General features: G+C 37.3%; 1 protein-coding gene across 1 annotated transcript in view; it reads right to left on the bottom strand.

Moving 5' to 3' along the window:
* The window catches only part of CTNNAL1 (catenin alpha like 1), a 53,816-nt gene that overhangs the window by 4,612 nt on the left and 26,176 nt on the right, over positions 1-23,028 (bottom strand). Inside the window, exons 8-15 of the mRNA XM_043453461.1 lie at positions 21,156-21,242; positions 17,934-18,092; positions 12,953-13,045; positions 9,806-9,956; positions 6,833-6,870; positions 4,196-4,246; positions 3,955-4,109; positions 505-553 (exon numbers count right to left, since the gene is read on the bottom strand). Coding sequence (XP_043309396.1) covers positions 505-553; positions 3,955-4,109; positions 4,196-4,246; positions 6,833-6,870; positions 9,806-9,956; positions 12,953-13,045; positions 17,934-18,092; positions 21,156-21,242 — 783 coding nt within the window. The remainder of the gene's footprint in view (positions 1-504; positions 554-3,954; positions 4,110-4,195; positions 4,247-6,832; positions 6,871-9,805; positions 9,957-12,952; positions 13,046-17,933; positions 18,093-21,155; positions 21,243-23,028) is intronic.

Here is a 23,028-nt window from a genome sequence, read left to right on the forward strand (position 1 = left end):
TCTGTCTCTCCCTGAACGCCCTAAATCATCAGGACGACAGAAGACGGAAACTAACATGTACCGAGAACCTGTAATGGTCTCAAGTCTGTGACAGATGCTTTCTTATGTGTTTCCTCATTTAATCAATACCATTCACCCAGTTCAATAATGAAGACATCAAAAAGTTTTCCTAGTCTTCAGGACAATATAAGAGAGAGGCATCTGCTAACAGGATGTTTTTACCTACTTGGGAAAACCTAAAGCTTAATATTCCATCTAGTGACTATCAAAGCCCATTCTGCTTTATCCCTAGGTTTTTTTCCCAAAAAGATAACCGTTTTTTAGATTTAGCTCTAAAATATGCTCTGCAAACCCTTGAATTTTCTATCACTCTTGTACTGTACATGTGTGCTGTATATACAGGTAAACACACTAATATGATACAGTAAATCATTTAGAAAACCATCTGTTACAAACTTTTAGTCCAGAATTAAAGTATTATCATAAAATGGAAATTAAACATACCTCTAGTTGATGAATTAAATCCTGGTAAGTTTTTAGCGGCCCCTCTCCCCTGAAATAAAATAATTATTAAGGAGGTAAGAAAAAGTTATTGCCTAGAAATTGATTTTATATTAAAGTTTTAGAGCATCCTGTGTATTTACAGATCCAAAATTTTGAATGATAATATTGAAGAGACGAGTAATATTGTCACTCTTCTTAAAGCAGCTTTAATATTTAACTCTTACCTCTTAAGGCACTTTTAAAAACTGGTAAACATTATATATGTTAATTATATAATGTAAAGAAAATTAAAACTGACATATTTAAGTTTTATTTTTCTTTTTTAACTTTCTTCATTTTGCTTCATAAACTCAAGATATGAGATCTGAAAATAAAAGGCCTTTGTTCCATAATGGATAAAAGATGAGACCAAAAATCAGGAAATTCTCATTTTTGATTCTAATTTCAACTATGGCAAGAATTTAGGTGATTTTGATGAGGCACATCAGTTAAGTTTCAACTCTGAGTCTATAAAATAAGTTAAACAATATTTGTGCTACCACTCTCATCAAGAAGATTAAGGAATATCACATTGAAAACTACCAAAAAGAATTAAGAACTTCACAAGTGAAAAGTAAATTACAACAAAGAGCAACAGAATATATTAAGAAGAGCAGCAGCCTCGACATGAAACAGAAGATCTGAAATCTAGTAGGTACCGGTTTGGCCCTTAACAGCTCTAGTTATGAACACAATATTCTTTTACTCTGATAAACTGTTGTAAAGACAACGAAATTATGAAGCAGAAACCACTTTAAAAACTATATGACACTGGAATGTGTGGAATCTTTAAAAAGTAAGATGCATTAGAAAATCTAAAATACATAAGTTATAACAAAATATGAATAACTGTAAATAAATGACAAAGAAACTATATAAATCGTTAAGACAACCTTAAATAATAGCCATAAGAAAAACTATAAAACTGCCCAGGAAAATTACAAAACTGGTACTGTGAAGACTAACAGACAAGTCTCAGAAAAAGCAACTAGATGAGGCTGGTAAGCCATTGTCTTAAGGGAAAACAGAAAAACTATTTGGGGGAGAAACAGGTATACTGACAAGGTGGGTAGAAAACAAAGCCAGCTTGAGAGTTTATGACAATTATATTACCGAGACTTGCAAGAACAACACAAGGTGTTATCCATTACAGAAAATCCACTTTATTTTCCCGAACGTCAGTGGCTCCTGTTATGGCTATTAACCATACCCCAGGAACAAGTCCCCCCCACAGAGTGAGTTATCCCTTCTCTACCAATAGAGCCTTTCATGCTTCCTAGTCTCTGGGCTACATGTCATCCCTTGCCAAGATCCACTATTCTGACTCAGAAACAAAAACTGCTGACCATATAATCCTGAAATATCCTGAGATAAAAAATAAGAAATAAAAGGGGCAGTCACAAACTTAAAAAAAAAAATTCTACTGATGAATCCTTTATTTGGGAAAATTTTATATACCAAGGGTTTCCCTGGTGGCTCAGATGGTAAAGAATCTGCCTGCAATGCAGGAGACCCGGCTTCAATCCTTGGGTCAGGAATATCCCTGGAGAAGGGAATGCCAACCCACTCCAGTATTACTGCCTGGAGAATTCCATGGACCGAGGAGCCTGGCAGGCTACAGACCAGGGAGGGTCACAAAAAGTTGGACATGACTAAGCGGCTAACATTTTCACTTTATATACTAAACTACACTGGCTAAGTAAAAATTTATTTCTTCAGTTCTTAGCAGTCAAAAAATTTTTAATCTGATTTTTATCACCATGAGATAACTAGCATGATTCCAGCACAAAGTAAAGATGTCTGTTTCTTCAGTTAATCTTCACATTTCAGTTAACCACACGCTGAGTGTAGGGAAAGAAAGAAATTCTATTTTACTTTGTTTTGCACACTTGACTCATCGGATTTTTAAGTGATGTGAACTAAGAAAGGAGGTCAAAACTAGTTTGAGAAAACTCAATTATGGGAGAAGGTTGCTAAGAATTAAGAACAAAGGAAGAAAACCACCAAAGTGGGGGACAAAAAGATCTCCAATGATGGAAAATATGGAAAGATATTAACAAATGACTGCTGACCAGAGGCAAAACTATTCAGCTCCTATCATTTCTCTTGAAAAGGTAGAAGACATCATCAAGACAAGAATGAATGTTTCTTCCTCATTCCTAATCTTCCTTCCATATGAAGAAATCCTCACTAGCACAGCATCCCAAACTTCTCCCTGCTCTCTCACTTATCTTACCCCTCAGAAGAGGGTGGACATTTATTGATTTTTATTTTCAGTCTTTTTGGTGACTTTGCGAAAATAAATTGGACATGGTAGCCCTTTCATTTTTCCTTTTTCTCTTGGTACTAAAGGTACCCTTGGAATATATCTGGTCTTTCAAGTGTTTTAAGAGATACATTCTGCCCCTATGGGGTAATATTTCTTAATTCTAGGTATTATTTTTAAAAATCTATTTGCCTATGACTATAAACTACATTATTCAGTATCAGCTTTATCAATATAAATGCCACTGGCCCCCATCTGCCTATTCTTTTGCTTATTTTTCAGTTAGCTCAGAATTTGGGTGAAGAAAAAGGGGCTCTTTATTGAGCCTCAAAGCCCACACAGTGGTAGAGATCCCAATTAGTTTAGCTGAGCTTCAGACTTCAGACCAAATGGATTACATTCCAGAATACTGAAACAACTGGCAGGTGTGACCCACTGCTAGTTGTAATTTCAAAATCAAAATGAGTAGAAGAGAAGCCATAACACTGAAGATATCAAGTATTCTCCAGTTTTGAAAAATGAGTAAGATACATATCAGACAATGAGTGAAAAGTCTGAGGTCATTTCTTGGGAAAATTCGAACAGGTTATTGAGTGCATAACTGATTAAAGTTTTAACAACACTGAGATACTATGCCATATGTATAATCTTCCACTGTTATAAGAAAAGACAGAGAATGTAGCTCAGATAAATGTAAAGTTAGGGAAACTCTCTGCTACATAATGAATGCTGACCCATGGAGGTGTGGCACCCGACTGACATGGCAGATCTCACGGCTCTATTCTTTGATCTGTGTATAAGCAGTCACTGTGTAAAGATTTCAAAGGCATGTCGTTTAAACTTACTGATGCAGGCTGGAGGAGACACTGACATGTGGGATGAAGAGAAAGCAGGAAGCAAAATTATTTCAGAACTATGGAAGGAACGGGACACAAACCTGGAAGAGGATCTCATCTAAGTCTAAATCCTCGTTAAATGAATGTCTTCTTGCTGTGTTCACTGAACTGTCATAAGAACTACTACTTATATAGTCTTTTTACCTATATTTGAAACCAACTTTAACCTATAAATGACATAACATGGCACTTTTTCTTTATACCAGATATCATTAAATTCATTTTAAAAGGTAATGTAACTACATTTACCTAGTAAATAAATACAGAGAATAGGCCATACTGGACATGTTCCGTCCATATAGAAGCACCTCATTCTCCTGATCCTCCCACTTCTCAATCTCGCAGTTGGCATCAGAAGTGAGCAAACCCAGTTTGAGTCCAAGCTTTGCTATCTTGGCTTGCTCCTACAAAACATACATTTTAATCACAACAATGTAATCATTAACTATGTAAAAGACTGGAAGTAAGACTATTGCAAAAGAGATCTTACCTCAGAGTCAGGCTTGTCTGCCTTTAATGATCTCAGGTTTGCACTATTCTTCTGTGACAATAAAAAGATTAGAGCATCTTAAAAATCGGTACAGATAATTGTAAAGACATGCAGTAGTAACGGAAAGCATAACAAAGTACCTTAACAAAATTTTAATTAAAATTTTTTCAGTACATACTTAAACTATATTAAACTGTTTAAGTAAAAACAATTATGGCTGACCCTTGGAAGACTCTTGAGAGTCCCTTAAAGGAGGTCAGTCCTGGATGTTCATTGGAAGGACTAATGTCGAAGCTGAAACTCCAATACTTTGGCCACCTGATGCAAAGAGCTGACTCATTGGAAAAGACCCTGATGCTGGGAAAGACTGAGGGCAGGAGGAGAAGGGGACGACAGAGGATGAGATGGTTGGATGGCATCATCAACTCGATGGACATGGGTTTGGGTGAACTCCGGGAATTGGTGATGGACAAGGAGGCCTGGCATGCTGCGGTTCATGAGGTCGCAAAGAGCTGGACACGACTGAACAACTGAACTGAACAATGTGGGGATTAAGGGCACTGACCCTCACCTTAGCCAAAAACCTCTGTATAACTTAAAAGAGTCCACCCTCCATATCCATAGCTCCTCCATATATGGTTTTGCATCTGTGGATTCAACCAACCTCAGATGGTGTAGCACTGTAGTACGTATGATTGAAAAAATTCACTAATAAGTGGACCTCAAACTTCAAACCCATGTCGTTCATGGGTCCACTGTAATGACAAATATCTGGATATGTGGGTTCACCTTTGAACAGGTAGGTAGTTAGAAATCTGGGGCTATGGAAAGCACCTGTGTTTCACATTCTTAAAGACTTCCGCAGTCTTCCCACAGACCAATTACTACACACCCAAACCTCCCTGGCCCCTCCACTAAATTATTCTTAAGAAATGATGTAATAAAATTAACTGCTACATGCAGCTTTCAATATCTTCCAAATGTTAGGACACTGGAATTCATTTCCTTTAACCAGTTTGCCCTTTTGAGGGATAAATTTCAGCCTCCTGGTTTCACTTACATCCAGATTCCTAATCCTATATTCCAGGTTATATAGGTAATTATACTTAGAATTTAGGATTTACTATTTGAACCAGCATGTTTTTATGGCCCCTAGCTTTGAAACAGCAAGTTAGTGTCTATGTAAGCTATTTAAAACTCAAGAGTATATTTCCTCTGGGGCAGAAGAAAACATAGTACACCAGTTTGGTTACCAGGCTGGCCCACAGATGATTGCTTACTTGTAAAAACCACTACCTAAAGCAATGTTTCTTTGAAAAATATATTCAGAAGTTCTCTGGAGATGGCAGCCCAAGTTGGGTATTCCCTGTATTCTGAGATCTGGTGGGAACTCCCCTAGCTGGGGCAGTAGTTCCAGAACAGCTGGGCTAGTAGAGATAAAGGGGCCAGGAGACCAGAGAGCCATTTACTTTTTAAAGAAACCATTTATTTAAATCACATACACACACCTCCCAGAGTATATATTCACACACATGGACACAAAGTGCAAATTATGATAAAACACGCACGTGTCTGCTTAGCTTAAGAAGGTAACTCTGAAGTATATGTGTACTTCTCCATTTTTCGTTTCCCTTATTATCACCATGATTTACTACTTCTGACCAGCTATTCTGTCACCAGTTTAACTGCAGAACAGAACAACTGCAGCTTTTTCCTTTTTTTCTATCCCACAGTTTATATTTGTTGTGTACCATAAAAGAAATGGGAAGAGGTAAAGGACAGACGATAAATTCAGGGAATCTATAAAGTTACACACACACACACACTCTCACATATCTGCCTCTTGGGTTCATTAGAAAATAAGCAGAGATGACCAATGATTTCTTTGGCTCCATGTATAATTACATCCTCCGTATTTTCTTCTTTAGTCTAGTAGACTATAAAGCAATTGATAAAAGTATTTAAGAAAGTTAAGAATACCCTAGAGGTTTTTAGGTTTTATTTTATTTGGAATTTTACACTCCACCTTTATTCTTTTCAATTTAGTTGTGTTTTCATTGTTTTTATTTTTAGTTTTACAAATTATTATTATTAAAGTGTTTAATGAAGACTGAAAGAGAATTGCCTGAAAAGGTACAGAAACCATCCTAATAATATAACCAAGTTTGCCATCTAGTGGACACTATTTTATAATGCAGTCAGATGCATCAGTTTTAGTCGGATAAAGCTAAAAAAACACGTCACATGTCTAAAAACAAACAAAATGGCTTATTTTCATCAAGGTAGAAAGCATTCAGAAAGTTCTTAGTCTGCAAAAAATGGTTCCAACATGACCTTGTGAATCAGACCCAAGCTGTTAAAAACAAAAAACCCTTGACTTCAGATTATGGCTTCTTATAAACCATAAAATCCATTACCTATTCCTTCAACCCCCATACCAAACACAAATAATCAGACTATGGGCTATATCTAGACTGCTACTCAGAATAACAATTCTGAATAGTCCACATTTAATATCCTCACTTTTTTTTGGTAATGTCAGTTATTAGAGGTTGCGGGGATGAGCAACAGGCAACAAGAGCATAATTTGAATTCTGAATAAAAATATTCTCAAGTGGACAACGGTCTTCTACTTACCATTGGCTTTGGGAGTGAAAGGTAGCCATACTTCTCTCCTGCAAACAACATAATATAACTTAAAACAAATTTCCCACTACTCACATTTAATTTTTAAAATATTATTAAATAAACAAATGTTAGTACATTAGTTTTGATAATTTAGTCTAGTAATTACATATGGCTGAGGAATAAGACAGTAATTTGGTTTGTGAACATGAAAAAAATGTATTTGGCACAGATTTTGATTTATAAAATTGTTTCTGAAGCACTGTCTTCACAATTTATGTTTAATACTCCCTACATCAAGATGACATTTTTGCCATCCTTACTTTTGAGTTTACACCTCTAGATAAATTAAGTCCAGAATTAAGTTCCAAAGGCCCTCTCATCTTATGAGGATGCAAAATGATTTCTCATGACAACCTAATTGAGGTCCACTTTCAATATCCAGAGCTTTTCTGCATCTCCAAAACAAAATTAACCACCCAAGGACAGGAAAACCTCATTATTTCACTGAAGATATGCTCTAATATTCTGTATTAGAAGTTCTTATAATTAGTTTTGGTCCTGAAAGGGACTTTACATGGCATGATCAATCAGAAAAAAAATTCATGTTCTCAGTGGTAGGACTGGGGTATTACAGAATTTGGATTAGATCAAGCCCAGTTGCTATCCTCAATCTGTCTCTTACCTCTACACTCATCAAATCCTACCAATATTACTTGTAAAATTCTTCTTAAATCAGTCCTCTTATCTTCATTTCTACTATTAACATCATGGCCCCATTATCTTTTGTCTGGCTGGATCACTCCCTTATTCCCAACTCACACGCCCGCCATGTGAGTTCATATTCATCCGTAAGCATGCTCCTCTTCCTATTCACCCCATTTCAGTGAACAGCATCTCATACATCCAGTCTGCCAAGTGACAGAATAAGTGCAGAGCCATGGAACCTGGTACATCCCTATAAACTACAGGCTAGTCAGATTAACTTCAAGATGGTTCAGAAAGAACAAAGGAATTCAGCTTCCTTAAATAAGGGACAGACTCTGCAGGCTATGAGAGAAAGCAAGAATTTGACATTTATTTGTCTAAAATAATCTCAAATTCTAAATGTTGATACACACTCATCTCTAAGGAAAGGTGGAGTCTTTTTGATCTGGTCCCTTCTAATATAAAGGGGGATCATGGCCTCCCTAAAGGCAGAATTGGATGAAGGCAGAGAGGCAGGAAGACAAAGATTGATTTATGAATTCTTGACACAATCCCAGGAGGCCCTATTATGAAATCTAAAGGTCTCTTGGTAAGGGGACAACCACCTAGCTCTCAGACTGACTTCAGATATGCAAACACTATAAAGGCTCTTTTTCACTGCTTAGCATGTTGTTTGCTGCCTAATTGGTTGGCTAACTGATACTTGCAAATATATCTGATTAGTTTCCCAATCAGGGGAGTCAAAATTTGCAGAGCAGAACTAAAGTGGCTAAAATAGAGTAGAGGCTTTCCGATCATAGTTACGAGTTATAACAGTAGCAAAGAGAAACCAGAATCTGAAGGACCCACTCTGTCCTTCGCAGGGGGCAGGTACGAGGTAACAGGCAGGTTTGTCGAAATAACCATACAGAATAGGAAGAGCATCACAGTCAGTCACACTGGCTCAGCTCATCAGTGACAGCTAACTCAGAGTTGGACTCCTTTGCAAGAAGAGCTATATTTATGAGCTTCATAACAGTCGGGGGGGAGGTGGGGGAAAGGCAATGCAAGAAATTAAGCAACTCTGACTCAATTCACCCCATATAAGTAAGGATGCCTCTGAACAGCAAGATACTACCAGTTAAAGAATGAGTGTCCCATTGATCAAAGGCAGCGGTTCCATACCTAAAGAGGAATTTCTGTTCAGTACTTAGGAAGTTAAGAAAATCCTGATCTGGGGGGACAGGTTACCCAAACCTTAAGAAAGACTGGGAATCTTCTCTTCATTTTTTACACAAGTCTTATGGTTAAATGATCATTTTCTTTAAATATGGATCTATTATAATCAATTTACCTTTTAGTATACAAAACTCGCCTCACCATAAAGACCCATTCAGCTACAAGTACTTTATCAAAGCATCAAAATAATGTGCCATTCAGACTAGCTATCAATTTTTAAATGCAGAAGTGTGGTAAGCATTTATTACATTTTACAAATCACATTATATCTACAAGTCTACTATTCTCTGACTTTTAAATAAATCAATAATTATCCTAAAAATATATGTTTAGATGTTCATATTCAGTAAAAATAAATATGTAATTTGATGTTATTTTGACTTTAAATGACATTTTAAACAAGCATGCTGACACTAACAGAAGCCATTAAAAAGGGAAAAAAAAAAAAAAGGAAAAAAAAACATAAAAACACATAAACAACTGGACACACAGTACAATGGGAAATAAAAATCCAAGTTGATATTAAAATAAAGAGTAAAAATGATGCCTCTGTACATTGTATGGTGCTATTCTACACGTTGTAGAAATACCAGTGAACTTACCCATCAAATGAAATATTCCAAGATTATGTAGTCATCAAGGAAAGAGATTCCATCCAAGTGGAAGGAAAGCAATTTGAAAATCAAATAACTACATTCATTTCATTATGAAGTTAGTAGAATTATATCAGAGAATTACTGTACTACAGAAGAGCTTTTGCACTAAAACTAAAAAACAATTTATAAGAAATATAAAAATGACTTAATATCAGTAAGAAAGCTAGAATGTTAATATTAATTCAAAAGAATCCCCTATACTGTTGTACAACAAATTTTACTGCTTTGATACTACACTGAAGGGCAAGTAATATTTTTACTATTTTTTGTGTAATACTTTATTATAAAAATAATCCAGTTGGGTTATAAAAGTTATTCTTTTGGCATCTGATGTTTTTGACATTAAAAAATTAACAGTCACATTAAAATATGAATATATTTCAATATATGGACAGTTTCTCACCTCGTCTTCCTTCAAACACATCATTGATTTCTCTCAGCAGTATTGACATATCACTAATTTGGCATTCCCAGGCTTCACAGAATACATCTAGATTTTCTTTAGCAATTTTACTAGATGGATGCAATGTCAAAGTTTCAGCAGCAGAAATTATCTGAAGAAAGAATACACAGGTTTAAACTTCAAAATCTTACCTCTCAGAATCATGCTGGAAAACAAACTTAAAATCAACTCAGTGACACAACTATTAATACAAAGCAACTTCCACATATAAGTCAATACGTTCCACACATTGGGCAATATAGACATACATAGCAGAATAAAACTGTTTCTTACAATCTTATCTACAGATAAATAGTAGGCATTATTGTATACAAGCCTTTATTCTGTGAGCAATTATCTTTATTCAAGGAAATAAATATTCCTTGAAATAAATATTCAAGGAAATAAAGTTATTTCCACAGCATAATTCAGAGTTAGACTACAAAGCATACTGTACACTGCAGAAGGGATGGTGTAGTCGAGAGATGGTAGCAGTAGCGATGATGGCAGTGATGACACCAGCAATGTTGGTGTCAGTCTGGTGCTGGTCGCAGTGAAGTAGCAGTAATGGTAACAGAACTGGTGTTAGCACTGGCAGTGATGATGATGGTAATGGTAGTAGTAGTAATATATGCATATACCTACGAGTACATGGTAGATACACCCTTAAGGTACTGTGCTTGATATACCTTAGTATTAATCCTCCAACACAGAAACAAAATATTATCCTTTTCAGGTAAGCATTATTCTGATTTTACAGCTGGAGAAAGTGAGACTCAAAGATATCAAGTAACTTATACATGGCTCTTCATGGGCACTGTACCCATGTTCCAGGTGTTGCGAAAACAGTTGTGAATGAAACAGATCAATGTTCCTCTCTCATGGGGCTCATATTATAATATGGGGAGACAGATGATTAAAAAGTTGTAAGGAAATCATGAAATACCTTCAAAGATGATAAATAAGTATAAAAACAAAGGGCAAGGAGGATGGAAGGTATTAGGTAGTACCAGTATTTTAAGCTAGGTGGTCACTGGCAAAGGTGGCATGTACATGAAGAAGTGAAAAAGGTGAGGGAATCACAAGGAAGCCTGGGCAAGGCATCTGAGGTGACACATTTCTATACATTCTAACAACAGCCAAGCAGGCCAGCGTGCCTGGACTAACATGGGGAAAAGGAAGGTTGCCAATGATTTTGTGATGCAGAAATGCACACAGTAGGATAGGCTTTACTCTGAGGGAGCCAGGGAGTCCCTGAAGAGCTTTCAGAAACTGATATATAATGGAAAAGAATAGGAAAAAGACAAAGACATAAAACTGGACCACTTTGCCGTACACTAATAACCAACACAACATAGTAAATCAACTATACTCCAGTTAAAAAAAGGAAACCGATATGGTCAGGGCTGCCTGCGAGAGAATTAGACCTAGGTGCTCCTCCTGGGTGGGCACAGTCCCACAGGCACAGGCTTGACAAGCAGGTGGCAGCTTTATGAGGAGAACAAGGTCCCCATCTTCAGGGAAGGTGGGTACATGGCCGCCAGCGGACAAGAAGCTAGACACAGCGGTGAGGGCTTCTCAACGGGACCACTGTACAGTACGCCGACTGTCCAGCTGTGCCTTGGGTGTGACGGGACACTGTAGAAGAAATATAAAACTGACACTGCCAAAGCAGAGATGGCCAGAAATTATATAAATTATCCTAGAGGTGTGCTCTATTTTCTTAAATTACCCCTTTGAGAGATAGATAAGACCAGGAATCAAAGCTGGGGCTAAGGGAATAGAAAAAGCCTTTCAAGTTGTAGAAATTGGCAACAGCCTCTATCTATCACCTTCCTGGGAAAGAAGATAAGCTTTTCCTAATATCCCTGCTGCCACGGAAACAGTAAGCAGAGAATTACAACCATGGAGCTGGTAGAGACTGAGGACTACAAGTGCTGGCTGTACATCACAGGAGATCCGAACTGCAGCTCTACTGAAATACATTTACAGCCAAAGCAAGCAGTGTGACTCCCAAATGGACAAGTAAATCTGACATCTTGGTCTCCCCCAACAAAGAGAGATTCTCTGGTTTTAACAAAATGCTCAGCAGGTGGTCACTGTGGATGGTCACTCATATCGTTTCTGCTTCCAAGCCTTTGACACTGTCCTCTACAGGGGAGCACAAACATCCATCCAGCATGGCTCTGAGAGACAGCACATACTAAGATGCTTTTTCCGTTCTCAACTATCAATCCAGGGGCTCAACATCTGTCACCCAATAATGCAAAAAAAGGAGCAAGTCCTTTTGACGGTCATGATAAATGAAATAAGAACACTTGGTAAATTGTATGTTAGAGCTTAGACCTAAAAAAGGAGGTCTGTCCCTCAGATTTTCCCTTGACAGAGACATTTTAAAATGGGATATCCATCTTTAAAATGCTTTAAAAAATTATGAAAACACAGTACCATTACAGAGAATTCAGAAAAAAATAACTCACAATTCTCCCTAACAAGTAGAATATTCATTTCTGCACAATCCTATGGTCATTTTCATATATATGTACATTTTATATGTAGCAATTATAGCATATAAACAAATTTGTATCCTGCTTTTGTCACCAAACATTTTAATAAAACACCTTTTGATGCTGCTAATTCTAGTTATAATTATTATTCTAATGTCATAATATACTATACTATTTGCCTAATTTAAGATTGTTATTTGAATCTTATTATAAGCAATGTAACAAATGTTTTTACTTTTCTTTAATCTCCTTATGTCTTTAGGAATAGTTGGGTCGAAACGTGAGTATTTTTATGGCTTGTTACATAATGATAACTTAAGTTTGCAAACATGTCATAACAACCTACACTGTAAACAGCTTTTCATTTAAATAGGTACAATCTACAGCATCAGTTAAATGAGCCAATCTCTAGTTTGGCAGATGACCAGATAATCCAGTGGAATGTTCTGACACATTATCAACACAAATTCCATTACCTTCATTTCTCTCAGTAGATTTGGCCTGTAGCTGTACAGAACTGTGTGTGTCTTCCTTGTGCACAATTTGCTATGACACTCAGATAAAACATAATATAGAAGGAACGATCTGCTGTTCATCATACCTGCTGGCCAGTCACCTGAAATGTCTCCTCTGCATGTAGACAGGTTATTTCAAGAGGTTCTGTCCCAGATACATGTCTCAACAATCGACAGGTCTACAAGAAAACATTTTTATAGTTCAGCTTTCTCCTTCTTCACAATACATAGCATCATTTTATAGTTAATAAAGAAAATTAATTTTCCCTGGTGGCTCAGTGGTAACAAATCCATCTGCCAATGCAGGAGACACGGGTTTGATCCCTGATCCGGGAAGATCCTGCATGCTGCGGAGCAACTAAGCCTGTGCACCAGAAACATTGGGCCTGTGCTCTAGAACCCGGGAGCCACAACTACTGAGCCCACGTACTGTAATTACCGAAGTCCATGCGCCCTAGAGCCTGGCTCTGCAGTAAGAGAAGCCACGGAAATGAAAAGCTTGCACACCACAACTAGAGAAAAGCTCACGTGCAGCAATGAAAACCCAGAACAGCCAAAATACATAAATACAAATAAAATTATAAGAAAATAAAACATTAAAACCTAAAAAATAAATTTGTACATTAATGAGAAGATTATTAGACTATACTGGTTCCAAACAGACTCTCTAGGAGCAAAACTGGAACAAATAAAGGTTGAACATATAAACTATTGTTTCTACTTCCCACCTGAACACTGCAAGGTGGTCACAAAATATAAGAGCCAGGAGAAATCCTGAGACTTCCCTGGTGGCCCAGTGGTTAACACTCCATGCCACCAATGCAGAGGGCACAGGTTCAATCTCTGGTGAGGACACTAACATACCACATGCCACACGGCACGGCCAAGAAAAAAAGAACCAGGAGGAACCCTGAAAGATTTTGTCGTGCCCACATACTTTATGTGTGAAGAAATGTGGTTCAGAGAAGGACTAACCCAAGATCTCTCAGCTAAACTATGTCAGTTACAAGATACACATTCTTTCTGATAACAAACAAAACTTCTGTCAATTAGCGCACCTTTTACGGGAAAGAACTCTGGATTAGGCAGACTGATATAATGAATAAAGAGTCTGTATCAGCAAAAATTATTGAAAATCTTGAGGCTTAACAGTCTGAACTGACCTGATCCAGTCTATTTCTGTCTGAACTGGTGTATTCCAGTTTAGACCAGTCTATGCTGGTCTAGACCAATCTGATCCAGTCTGAATCAGTGTATTCTGGTCTAAACCAGTCTGGACTGGTCTACCCCAGTCTTCATTTAAAATCTGCAGTATTCTGATCTGACCAAAATAAAATCTCAGAAAAGACCACTTTTAATAATTAAATTAAAATTTCAATCATCCTAAAATTAGTTCCTCATGCATTTAAAATGCCTTCACTAACAAAAAGAAGACTGAATTTGTAAATTACAAGCTTCCCTGATTTAATCTCAATTATTGTAGAAAGAAATAGCACAACCAATATGACTCATTAATATATTAAGCAATGCAAAAACTAGTTACGGTAGTTGCACAATTTTGTAATTTTTAAAAACACCCTTGGTGTTATTCAGTTTTTCTTAGTGAAATCCATTTGTATTATTTATTCTTTAATTTGCTCTTCATTGCCTGCCTTGCAATAGAACATGTGTTTGCAATTGTACTTAGCAAAATTCATGATCTTAACATTGTACACTAAAGTCAAAGTGCCTTCCTGGCACAAAATAGCCAGTATGCAGTTTTCTAATGTTTGGGGTTTCTGTCTCAATTGACAATATTGAAAAACATGTATTAGCTAAGCAAAACCACTATCTCAAAACCATGTTGAAAATTACTTCAACCTGTCAAAGCCAAATGAAATTCTCTTCCCAGTCCAATTACCAGGATCATTTTGTATGTGAAATAGGCAAAGTGGAATTTGATTACAACCATATGCAGAAGGAATCAAGAAATCATATATTTGTTGTTGTTGTTCAGTCGCTCAGTTGTATCTGACTCCTTGTGGCCCCATGGACTGCAGCATGCCAGGCTTCTCTGTCCTTCACCGTCTCCCAGAGTCCGCTCAAACTCATGTCCATTGAGTCAGTGATGCTATCCAAAACAGATCTCATCCTCTGTCGTCCCCTTCTCCTCCTGCCTTCAACCTTTCCCAGCATCAGGGTCTTTTCCAATAAGTTGGCTCTTCGCATCAGGTGGCCAAAGGATTGGAGCTTCAGCTTTAGCATCAGTCCTTCCAGTGAATATTCAAGGTTGATTTCCTTTAGGATTGACTGGTTTGAGCTCCTTGCTGTCTAAGGGACTCTCAAGAGTATAGTCAATACTATAGATGATTTTCCTTTCAAAGAATGTCTTTCTTTTTCCATCATTTATCCCACCTCACCTGTTCTGAATAAGTCACTCATTAATACATGAGCAGTTTAATTAGAGTTATACAACACATTTTAAAAATCCTTCTCATTCTCACCATATCATTCTCACCTTGGAGACAGAGCAACACTAATGGAAGAAATCTAATTCTGTCCCTCGTGCAGATCCAGCAACTTGGCATTTTGCTCAATTTCAGTCTATTTTCTATGATTTACTAAGTTTATGTGTGAACTACAGCAGTCTTCTAACTGTGGTGCCCAGTGGTTGTTAATCCAATTCTAATAAAAGGGCATGATTCCATCCTTGAAGTTCACTATAGAAGTAAATTCCCTTCTTTAAGAAAAAAGTCAATTTTATTCCACACCAGAATTCAGAAGGACTATAACAAGGTTATACACAAGATGAGAAACATGACTATACATTACCCCGACCCACTACTGATGTCAAGCACTACAAACTGCTTCAAAGTTAGAGCCATAAAATTCCTGGCAAAACTTAAGAGAACAACAAAAACAAAGGAATGGCACAGGGGGAAATAAAGGCAGGTTGTTTGGAATAAACAATATGATTTCCACCCATAAAATCACCCCAGAGTCCAGTGCATTTAACGCTTATGAGCTTTATCTAAAAGAGACAGAGAATGAGATGGCTGGATGACGTCACCAACTCAATGGACACGAGTTTGAGCAAACTCCAGGAGGTAGTGGAGGACAGGAAAGCCTGGTGTGCTGCAGTCCATGAGGTTGCAAAGAGCTGGACACAACTTGGCAAGCTTTACAGCATGTTCCAGTTCTTCCAGAAGAAAGATGGGGCTGCCCTATAAAAGCCTATTTGTGAGGTTTGAGGAGCCTCTTTGGAAAACATTCTACCTAAGTGAAAAAGCATGAAAAGTTTAACTAGTAGTAGTAACCAACATTGAGAGACTGCATCAGTGTTTCTGGCTACTATGTGAAGACCTAGGACTTTGCAATAAAGCAATTTAGAACTTTTTTCTATCTGAACCCCTTACTGATAGTAGTAGCCTGTGTTTCTAGTTCTTAGAATATTTGTGTCAGTATCCAAAAATTTTAAAATCTACTTTTTTGTGATATAATTCATAGAAAACAAAATGCATCCATTTTGAACTCTGGAAAAAAATAATCTTGAGGCTTAAAACAGAAAATTAGGAAAAAAATTTTTTTTCACGTTTTAAAAAGACTTGCTGCAGGATTCCTACAATTAGCAAATTTGCCTATGGTCATAATACTTGGTTTATAAACAAAACAGCATCAAATCTATTTTTAAAAGGAGATGTATTTACAGTGATTTTAAGAATGCTCTCTAGTAACTCAAACTGGTACTCTGTGGCAACTTAGAGGGGTAGGATGGAATGGGAGGTGGGACGGAGGTTCAGAAGGAAGGGGAATACCTATGGCTGACTCATGTTGATGTACACCAGAAACCAACACATTATAATAAAGCAATTATCCTTCAATAAAAAATAAATAAATAAAAAGAATGCTCCCTAGTTGTCTTCAGATGTTAACAAATAAAGGAGAAGAAGCTAGTTTAATTCATCTGAAAGTTCCTTTTAATCATTAGTATGTGAGATTCAGTGAGCAGGGTAATATTAACAGATAACGTGAAGACAGCTAGGTGGTTCATATCTGTGCACTAATGTACACGTTGGCTAGCACATACTTCATACATATATGTATGTGTGTGTGTGTTTGTATATGTTCTTCACATGTACATGGGCTAATATACATTTTCTTTACTAGCAGATATCTGACATTCTCAGTAGGAGAAGTCTTACAGTATCAATCAATAATTGGAATTATAACAAAAGGGGCAAGTAAAGCACCAATAACACATAACAAAGATTTGGGCAGGAGAGATTCAGAGAACAAATACTGTATCGAATGTTTTCTTTGTCCTTCCATGTCCATTCTTCTTCCTTCCTTGGAGACTGACCTGTGGGGTCCACAGCTGTGTTTGGCTGTGGAAGCTCCAGCAACAGAACAGCAGGAATGAGGAGGGTAAGGGTCTTTATTCTCACGCTCTTTCCCTGGAGGTTGCCTGGAGCTGTCTCTGTGTTTAGTCCTAAAACCACAACTTCTCCAGGTTCTTGAAGGACTCCATGTCCTTCCAATTTCCAAAACCACTCACTCCCCGTGTTAGTTTGGTCCTAAGAGCAGAATCAGCTCTGCTAGCACTAACCCCAGTTCCTGTACTCTCAGGGTTCCCCCACACCCCACCCATGCAACTGTAAACAGCTCCTTTATTAAACCCTCTTAAAATTAACCTAATTTGAATGTGTCTTTTTTCTCTTGAGACTCAAAAAGATTCAAATACAAACAAGGTCATATAATATATCTCCACTGCTCTACTCCAAGATTTAACCTCTCTGATGGAATAAGGAAGAAGATTAAGTGCATTTGTGCAATACTATAAAGCAATTATCTTCCAATAAAATTTTTTTTAAAAAAGAAGTGCCCTTGTGGGTTCTAGCACTTTTTATTGTTTTTACAGGCCAAACTTGTAAGAGCAAAACAGAAAAATACGATATTTTTAAAATTCCAAAGGCAAGAGAGAAAATGCTCTTATGTGTAAGCCAAAAACTGTGTTTGTGTTAATATTCCCTGACGACAGCACAACTTTCATTAAACTAACGTTTCTTTAACAAGCAACCTATTACTCACCTCAACAAGCCGCTCTTTCTGTTCAGAGAGTTTGCAGGCATATTCAGCCAAACCTTCTAAATTTCCTTCTACTCCAGTAAGTTTTAATGCTTTTAGAACCACATGATCAGCATGGTATTTTAACAGATCTGCTGCCAGCTGAGCTGCTGTACTATGAAGCTGCAGATGTGGGGGGTGAAACAAAGACAACAAACAACAAGGTTTTGTGATGAAAAACCTCAGGAGTACTTTAAAAACTAAAGAGCAGCAACCTCAGATCACTCCCACCTGATCTGCTGAGGGGAAAAGTATAACGTTTCCTGTGGGAACAGTAGAACTGCAAAGCCCTGGGAGCTTGCAACTTCTCCCAAGGGCAGGAAGGAGACCGACTCTTTGAGTCCCCTGGTGCTGGCAGTAATCCTGTCTGCAGAAGATGAACTGGTCCCCCCAGCAGAGTAGCCTGGACCTCTTTTCATCCTATTATCAACCAGCTCTTTCCCACATGGCTTCTCTCTTACCTCAACCATGCTTCTGCTACTTTTAAAGTTAGTGAAAACAGAATACTATGAACAGAATGGTATTCTGTACATTAAGAGGAAAATCAAATGGCAGTTCATGATCATTAATGTGTTTTTAAACAGATATTTGGGAAAGTAATATTGTGAGATACAGTCAAATATGTATTCAACCAATTTTATTAAACACCTACGTCAGGACAGGCACTAGCCTAAAGGCCGGACGTACGTGACAAGTAAGACGCAACATCTTCCCTCAGGGAGCTCACAGTTTATCTATATTGCCATCCAGAACTTTATGCTCTAACTCTTGGGTCATAGGAGAAATGAGGGATAAAATAATAATGAAAACCTCAAGGCTTTATTTAACTTTAGGTGGAATGGATTTTAAACATGGTTCACTCTCACTGAATATTTCTGTGTACAATCAACTCCAAAATCTTTTCTTCTCATTTTGTCTTAAAAAAAAAAAAGTTATGACAGGTTATTTTGGGCTCACTAGAAACAGATCATTTTTAATCTGATTTTTAATTAAGCCTATTTGTACAAAGTGATTCTTTTTTTCCTGGAAGTAATCCAATGTCAATTCAGATTACAGGGCTCTGTACAAAATTAACAATAGGGTAGTCCGCACTCATGAACTCAAGTGAGAATAATTACAGTCAGAAACAAAGACATTAAAATGCATTTTCCTTTGGAAATTAAACACACGTAAGAATTCAAAAGATTTTGTTTAACCATCAGGGCCCTAGAAAATAGCTACTGCCAACCCTTTATCTTACAGACTATGAAACACGTCCCTAAAGACTGAGTGACTTGTTCAAGGTCACGCAAACCTTATAAATGATTCTAGAGACAACTTACAAACCCCAAGGGAAGAAAGGTGAATAAACATGAAGTTCCTGCTCTGTGCAAGCTCTGTACTGAAAGCAGATATTATACACATTTATAGACATTATTTCCCTAATCCTTATACCCATTTTGGAAGTAAGGAAAATGAAGTTTATAGAACGCCACTTGGTCTATCACCAAAAAGTTTTACACTCTACTGATAGTCACAGTCTTAACAACAGTTTAGTTGAATAGGCTGGAAAAAAATGAGTAGGCTTGTTTTAAACCACAGAAGACCATATCCTTCTATGTTTAACAGGATGTTAAAATGAATGCTTCAACAGAAGTCAATGAAACATCACCATATAATTTATATATGAAACTCCGCCAAACCAACTCCCTTCTTTTGAGCCCTTGACTCTCTTAAAAACTATCAAATTAGAGGTAACTGAGAAGGAACATTTTTGCAAGGAATATCTGTTTGGAGCACTGGCTCCCTCACAGCGAGTTTCCCTCCAGGCACACACACAGCAGGGGAACAAGGGGGCAGGGGGGTTACAAAGTCAGGGGCTGGTCGGGGGAGGCAGCAGCAGGGCCTCTCAAGAGCACACTCGGGGATTCATGACAGAGAAAGTCAGCTTTAAACACCTTCTGAGCCCAGGGCAGCTCACAAGGGCACTGGTCACTGAGAACTTTCTGCCTCTCTACATCCTCCCTTCTCTCCCAGTGCCAGCGCCTGGCAAAGATCTGGAACAGAAGCTAGATAATAGGGGATGAAGGGCCTGAAAGAGACAAGAGATCACACCTCCCCCAGAAGCCCTGGGGGTGCGGGACAGAGGAGTGGGGAACAGAAGGGAAGTCATACAACTGAATGAATCAAAATACTGATGAATATATTGGAATGAAGATTCTCATTTTTAACTGAGATTGTGTCTTATGACCTAAAGCAGGGATTGGTGAACATTTTCTGTAGAGGGCCAGAGAGTAAATAATTAGACTTTAGAGGCCACCCAGTCACAACTACCCAACTCAAATGGGCAGAACTATGTCCCTCAAAACTTCATTTATAAAAACAGCCTGGCTGTAGCTCACAAATTCCTGACTTAAGGTGACTTTCAGTTACCTAAAAGTAACCATTAAACGATTAAGTTTTCATTCAGGGAACAGGGATATCTTCTTAATCAAAACAATATTTTTAAAAATCAACTTTATTAAGGTACAATTTACATATAACAAAATGTACCAAGGGTACAGTTTGATGAGTTTTGATATTTACACCCAAGTAACTACCACCATAATCAATATTTATGACATTTCCATTACCCCCAAAAATTCTCCCAAGCCCCTCTGTAGTAAATATTCCCTCTACATATGACCCCAGGCAGTCACTGATCTGGTTTCTGTCACTGTAAATGGATCTGGCCTTTTAAAAAATTTTTTTCTAAATAGAATCTCACACACACACACACACACACACACACACACACACACACACACACACACACACACACACACACACACTTTGTGTCTGACTTCTTTCACTCAGCGTTACATTTAAGCAATTCATCCATATTATTACTCATATCAATAGTGTTCCTTCACTGCTGAATAGTATTTGGCATAGCTACATAGTTACACCAAAATTCATTTATAAATTTCCTTGTTGATGGGAATTTAGATGGTTTCCAGTTTGGGGTTGTTATAAACATTTGTGTACAATTTTTGAGGATGATGGCACCAATAAAACAATCGCTTCAAAATAACTAGAGCAAAGAAAAACTTTTAAATAACATTCTCTGGGCACAGGAACATACTAATTCTAAGGCATTTTGTATATACCGTACAACATGATAACTTGCAAAGAACTAAAAGAGGCTAGAGCTCCAACTATACTCACCTCTTTCTTAAGTTCATTGAGACTGTGACTGATTTTCAATATAGTGAGTTCCAGTTCTTCAGTGATGCTTTTTGTTTTCCTGCTTTGCTAAAAAAATTTAAGAGTACATGTGAAGAGTTATCTTTTTCATCTAGCAATTCCAATTGTACTCTAACTACAAATAACAATAAAATTTTAATATCATTCTGTGAACTATATGAAAAGTATATTTTAAAAATTCACCTGTTTATGTTAAAGTGGCAAAGAGAATATTTAGTTACATTTTTCAACTCTAACTTTTAAATAGGGGAATTTTTAAAATCTATTTTTCTTTAATAAATTTATCATGAATAAAACTAATCTGTTTTATCTTCTGCATTGAATGCTCATCTCTTCATTCTTAACCTCATCAAAAATTAAAACCCTATTCAATCTTCAAATCCTTACAGAAATTTCTATTTCTCAGAAAGGCCTTTGATAACACAATCTAGAATAGACCCTCTTCTTACCCTCTCTAACCTTTTCTCAAAGTAATCATCTTAATTTGCAACTACATATATAGCTTTTATTTTATTTTTTTGTTTAAAGTTTATTTTGCTCACTAGGCTTTGATAAGCTCTGTGAAGGCTGGGATTACACATATTTTGTTCACCGATAGTGCATTATACCTGGCATAGCAAATGCAAGGTAGCAGGTATTCAATTCTTTACATGAATAAACCCCAGCTAAATGTCAATCTCTTCATGAAGCTTCTAGATTCCTCTTGCTAAATGTAAACTCACCCTTCTCCAAACACTCTCAACATATGATCTGTCCCTTCTCTTGGGACAAAGTTTTTTGGACTTGTCTCGTACCTCACATTTTCAGCATTTCCTCACATACTCACATTTTTCTACATTGCAAAATTCTTGCAGTCAAAGATTTTATTTAATTCATCTTTAGATTTCTGATGCCTGGAATATAAAAGGCACTGAGCAATAACTGCTGAAAAGGGTAAATGAATGAACAATACATCTGATATGCAGAATCAGAGATCCAAGTGCTGTGAAGCATGTGAAAGGTGATACCTGCAAATTTCAGTACTGATAGAACTGGACTCCCACTGCAAAGAGTGTTTCCTCACAGAAACTCTCTATGTTGCATGTTGGGCTTAAAATTTAACTCTGAAGCAATCTCCACTTCAGATTAGATACCACATAGATAATTCAAGTCAAGCTGAACACAAAATACTGCTTTTATCCCTGACATCATTCTACCTGAGTTAAGTTTCCTTGTTAATGTGAGCATTTGCAATGTTGTGATGCCAAGAAATCCTGAGGGAAATCACTGATTTATCCTACTCTTCATTCATAAACCCATTTCTTCACAAGGAAGCAGACTGCTGGGTCCTCAGGCACCTTCTCTCTTCATCTTTACTGCCTAAGCTTATGTCCATGATTTCCAGATTTGTATGCTGTAAATCATGTTAAATGCATTCTTGACATAGCCTAGGTTTAGGCAATAAATAAATGGTGCCAGAGACATGTGTCAGGGCGCTATCTTTCACATCTGTAACCCACCCTCTGTAAGAGGCTGGATGCATACTTCCTTGTATTACACCACTCTGTCGGCCTTTGCCACTGTTGCCCACATAACTTCCATGTTTAAAGCACATCAGCAACCTATTACAGCTTTTTAAGTGGCTGCCCACCAATCTGAGACCAGGAATCTGTGCGAGGGTGAAAAATCTTTCGCCTGCCAGCTGGATCTACCCTTGTCTTCACTGCATCTGAACCTCAATGAGTTTTCCAAATCCTTGTGTCTGTTAATCAGGTGTCCTCAGAATTAAGAACTGTGCACATCTGAAAGGATCCGGCAGTAAGACTCAGGTCCCTAGAACCTCTAGGTAGGGGCC

This window comes from Cervus canadensis, chromosome 30 (genome assembly GCF_019320065.1).
Source record: "Cervus canadensis isolate Bull #8, Minnesota chromosome 30, ASM1932006v1, whole genome shotgun sequence".
In the NCBI taxonomy this organism is placed as follows: Eukaryota; Metazoa; Chordata; class Mammalia; order Artiodactyla; family Cervidae; genus Cervus; species Cervus canadensis.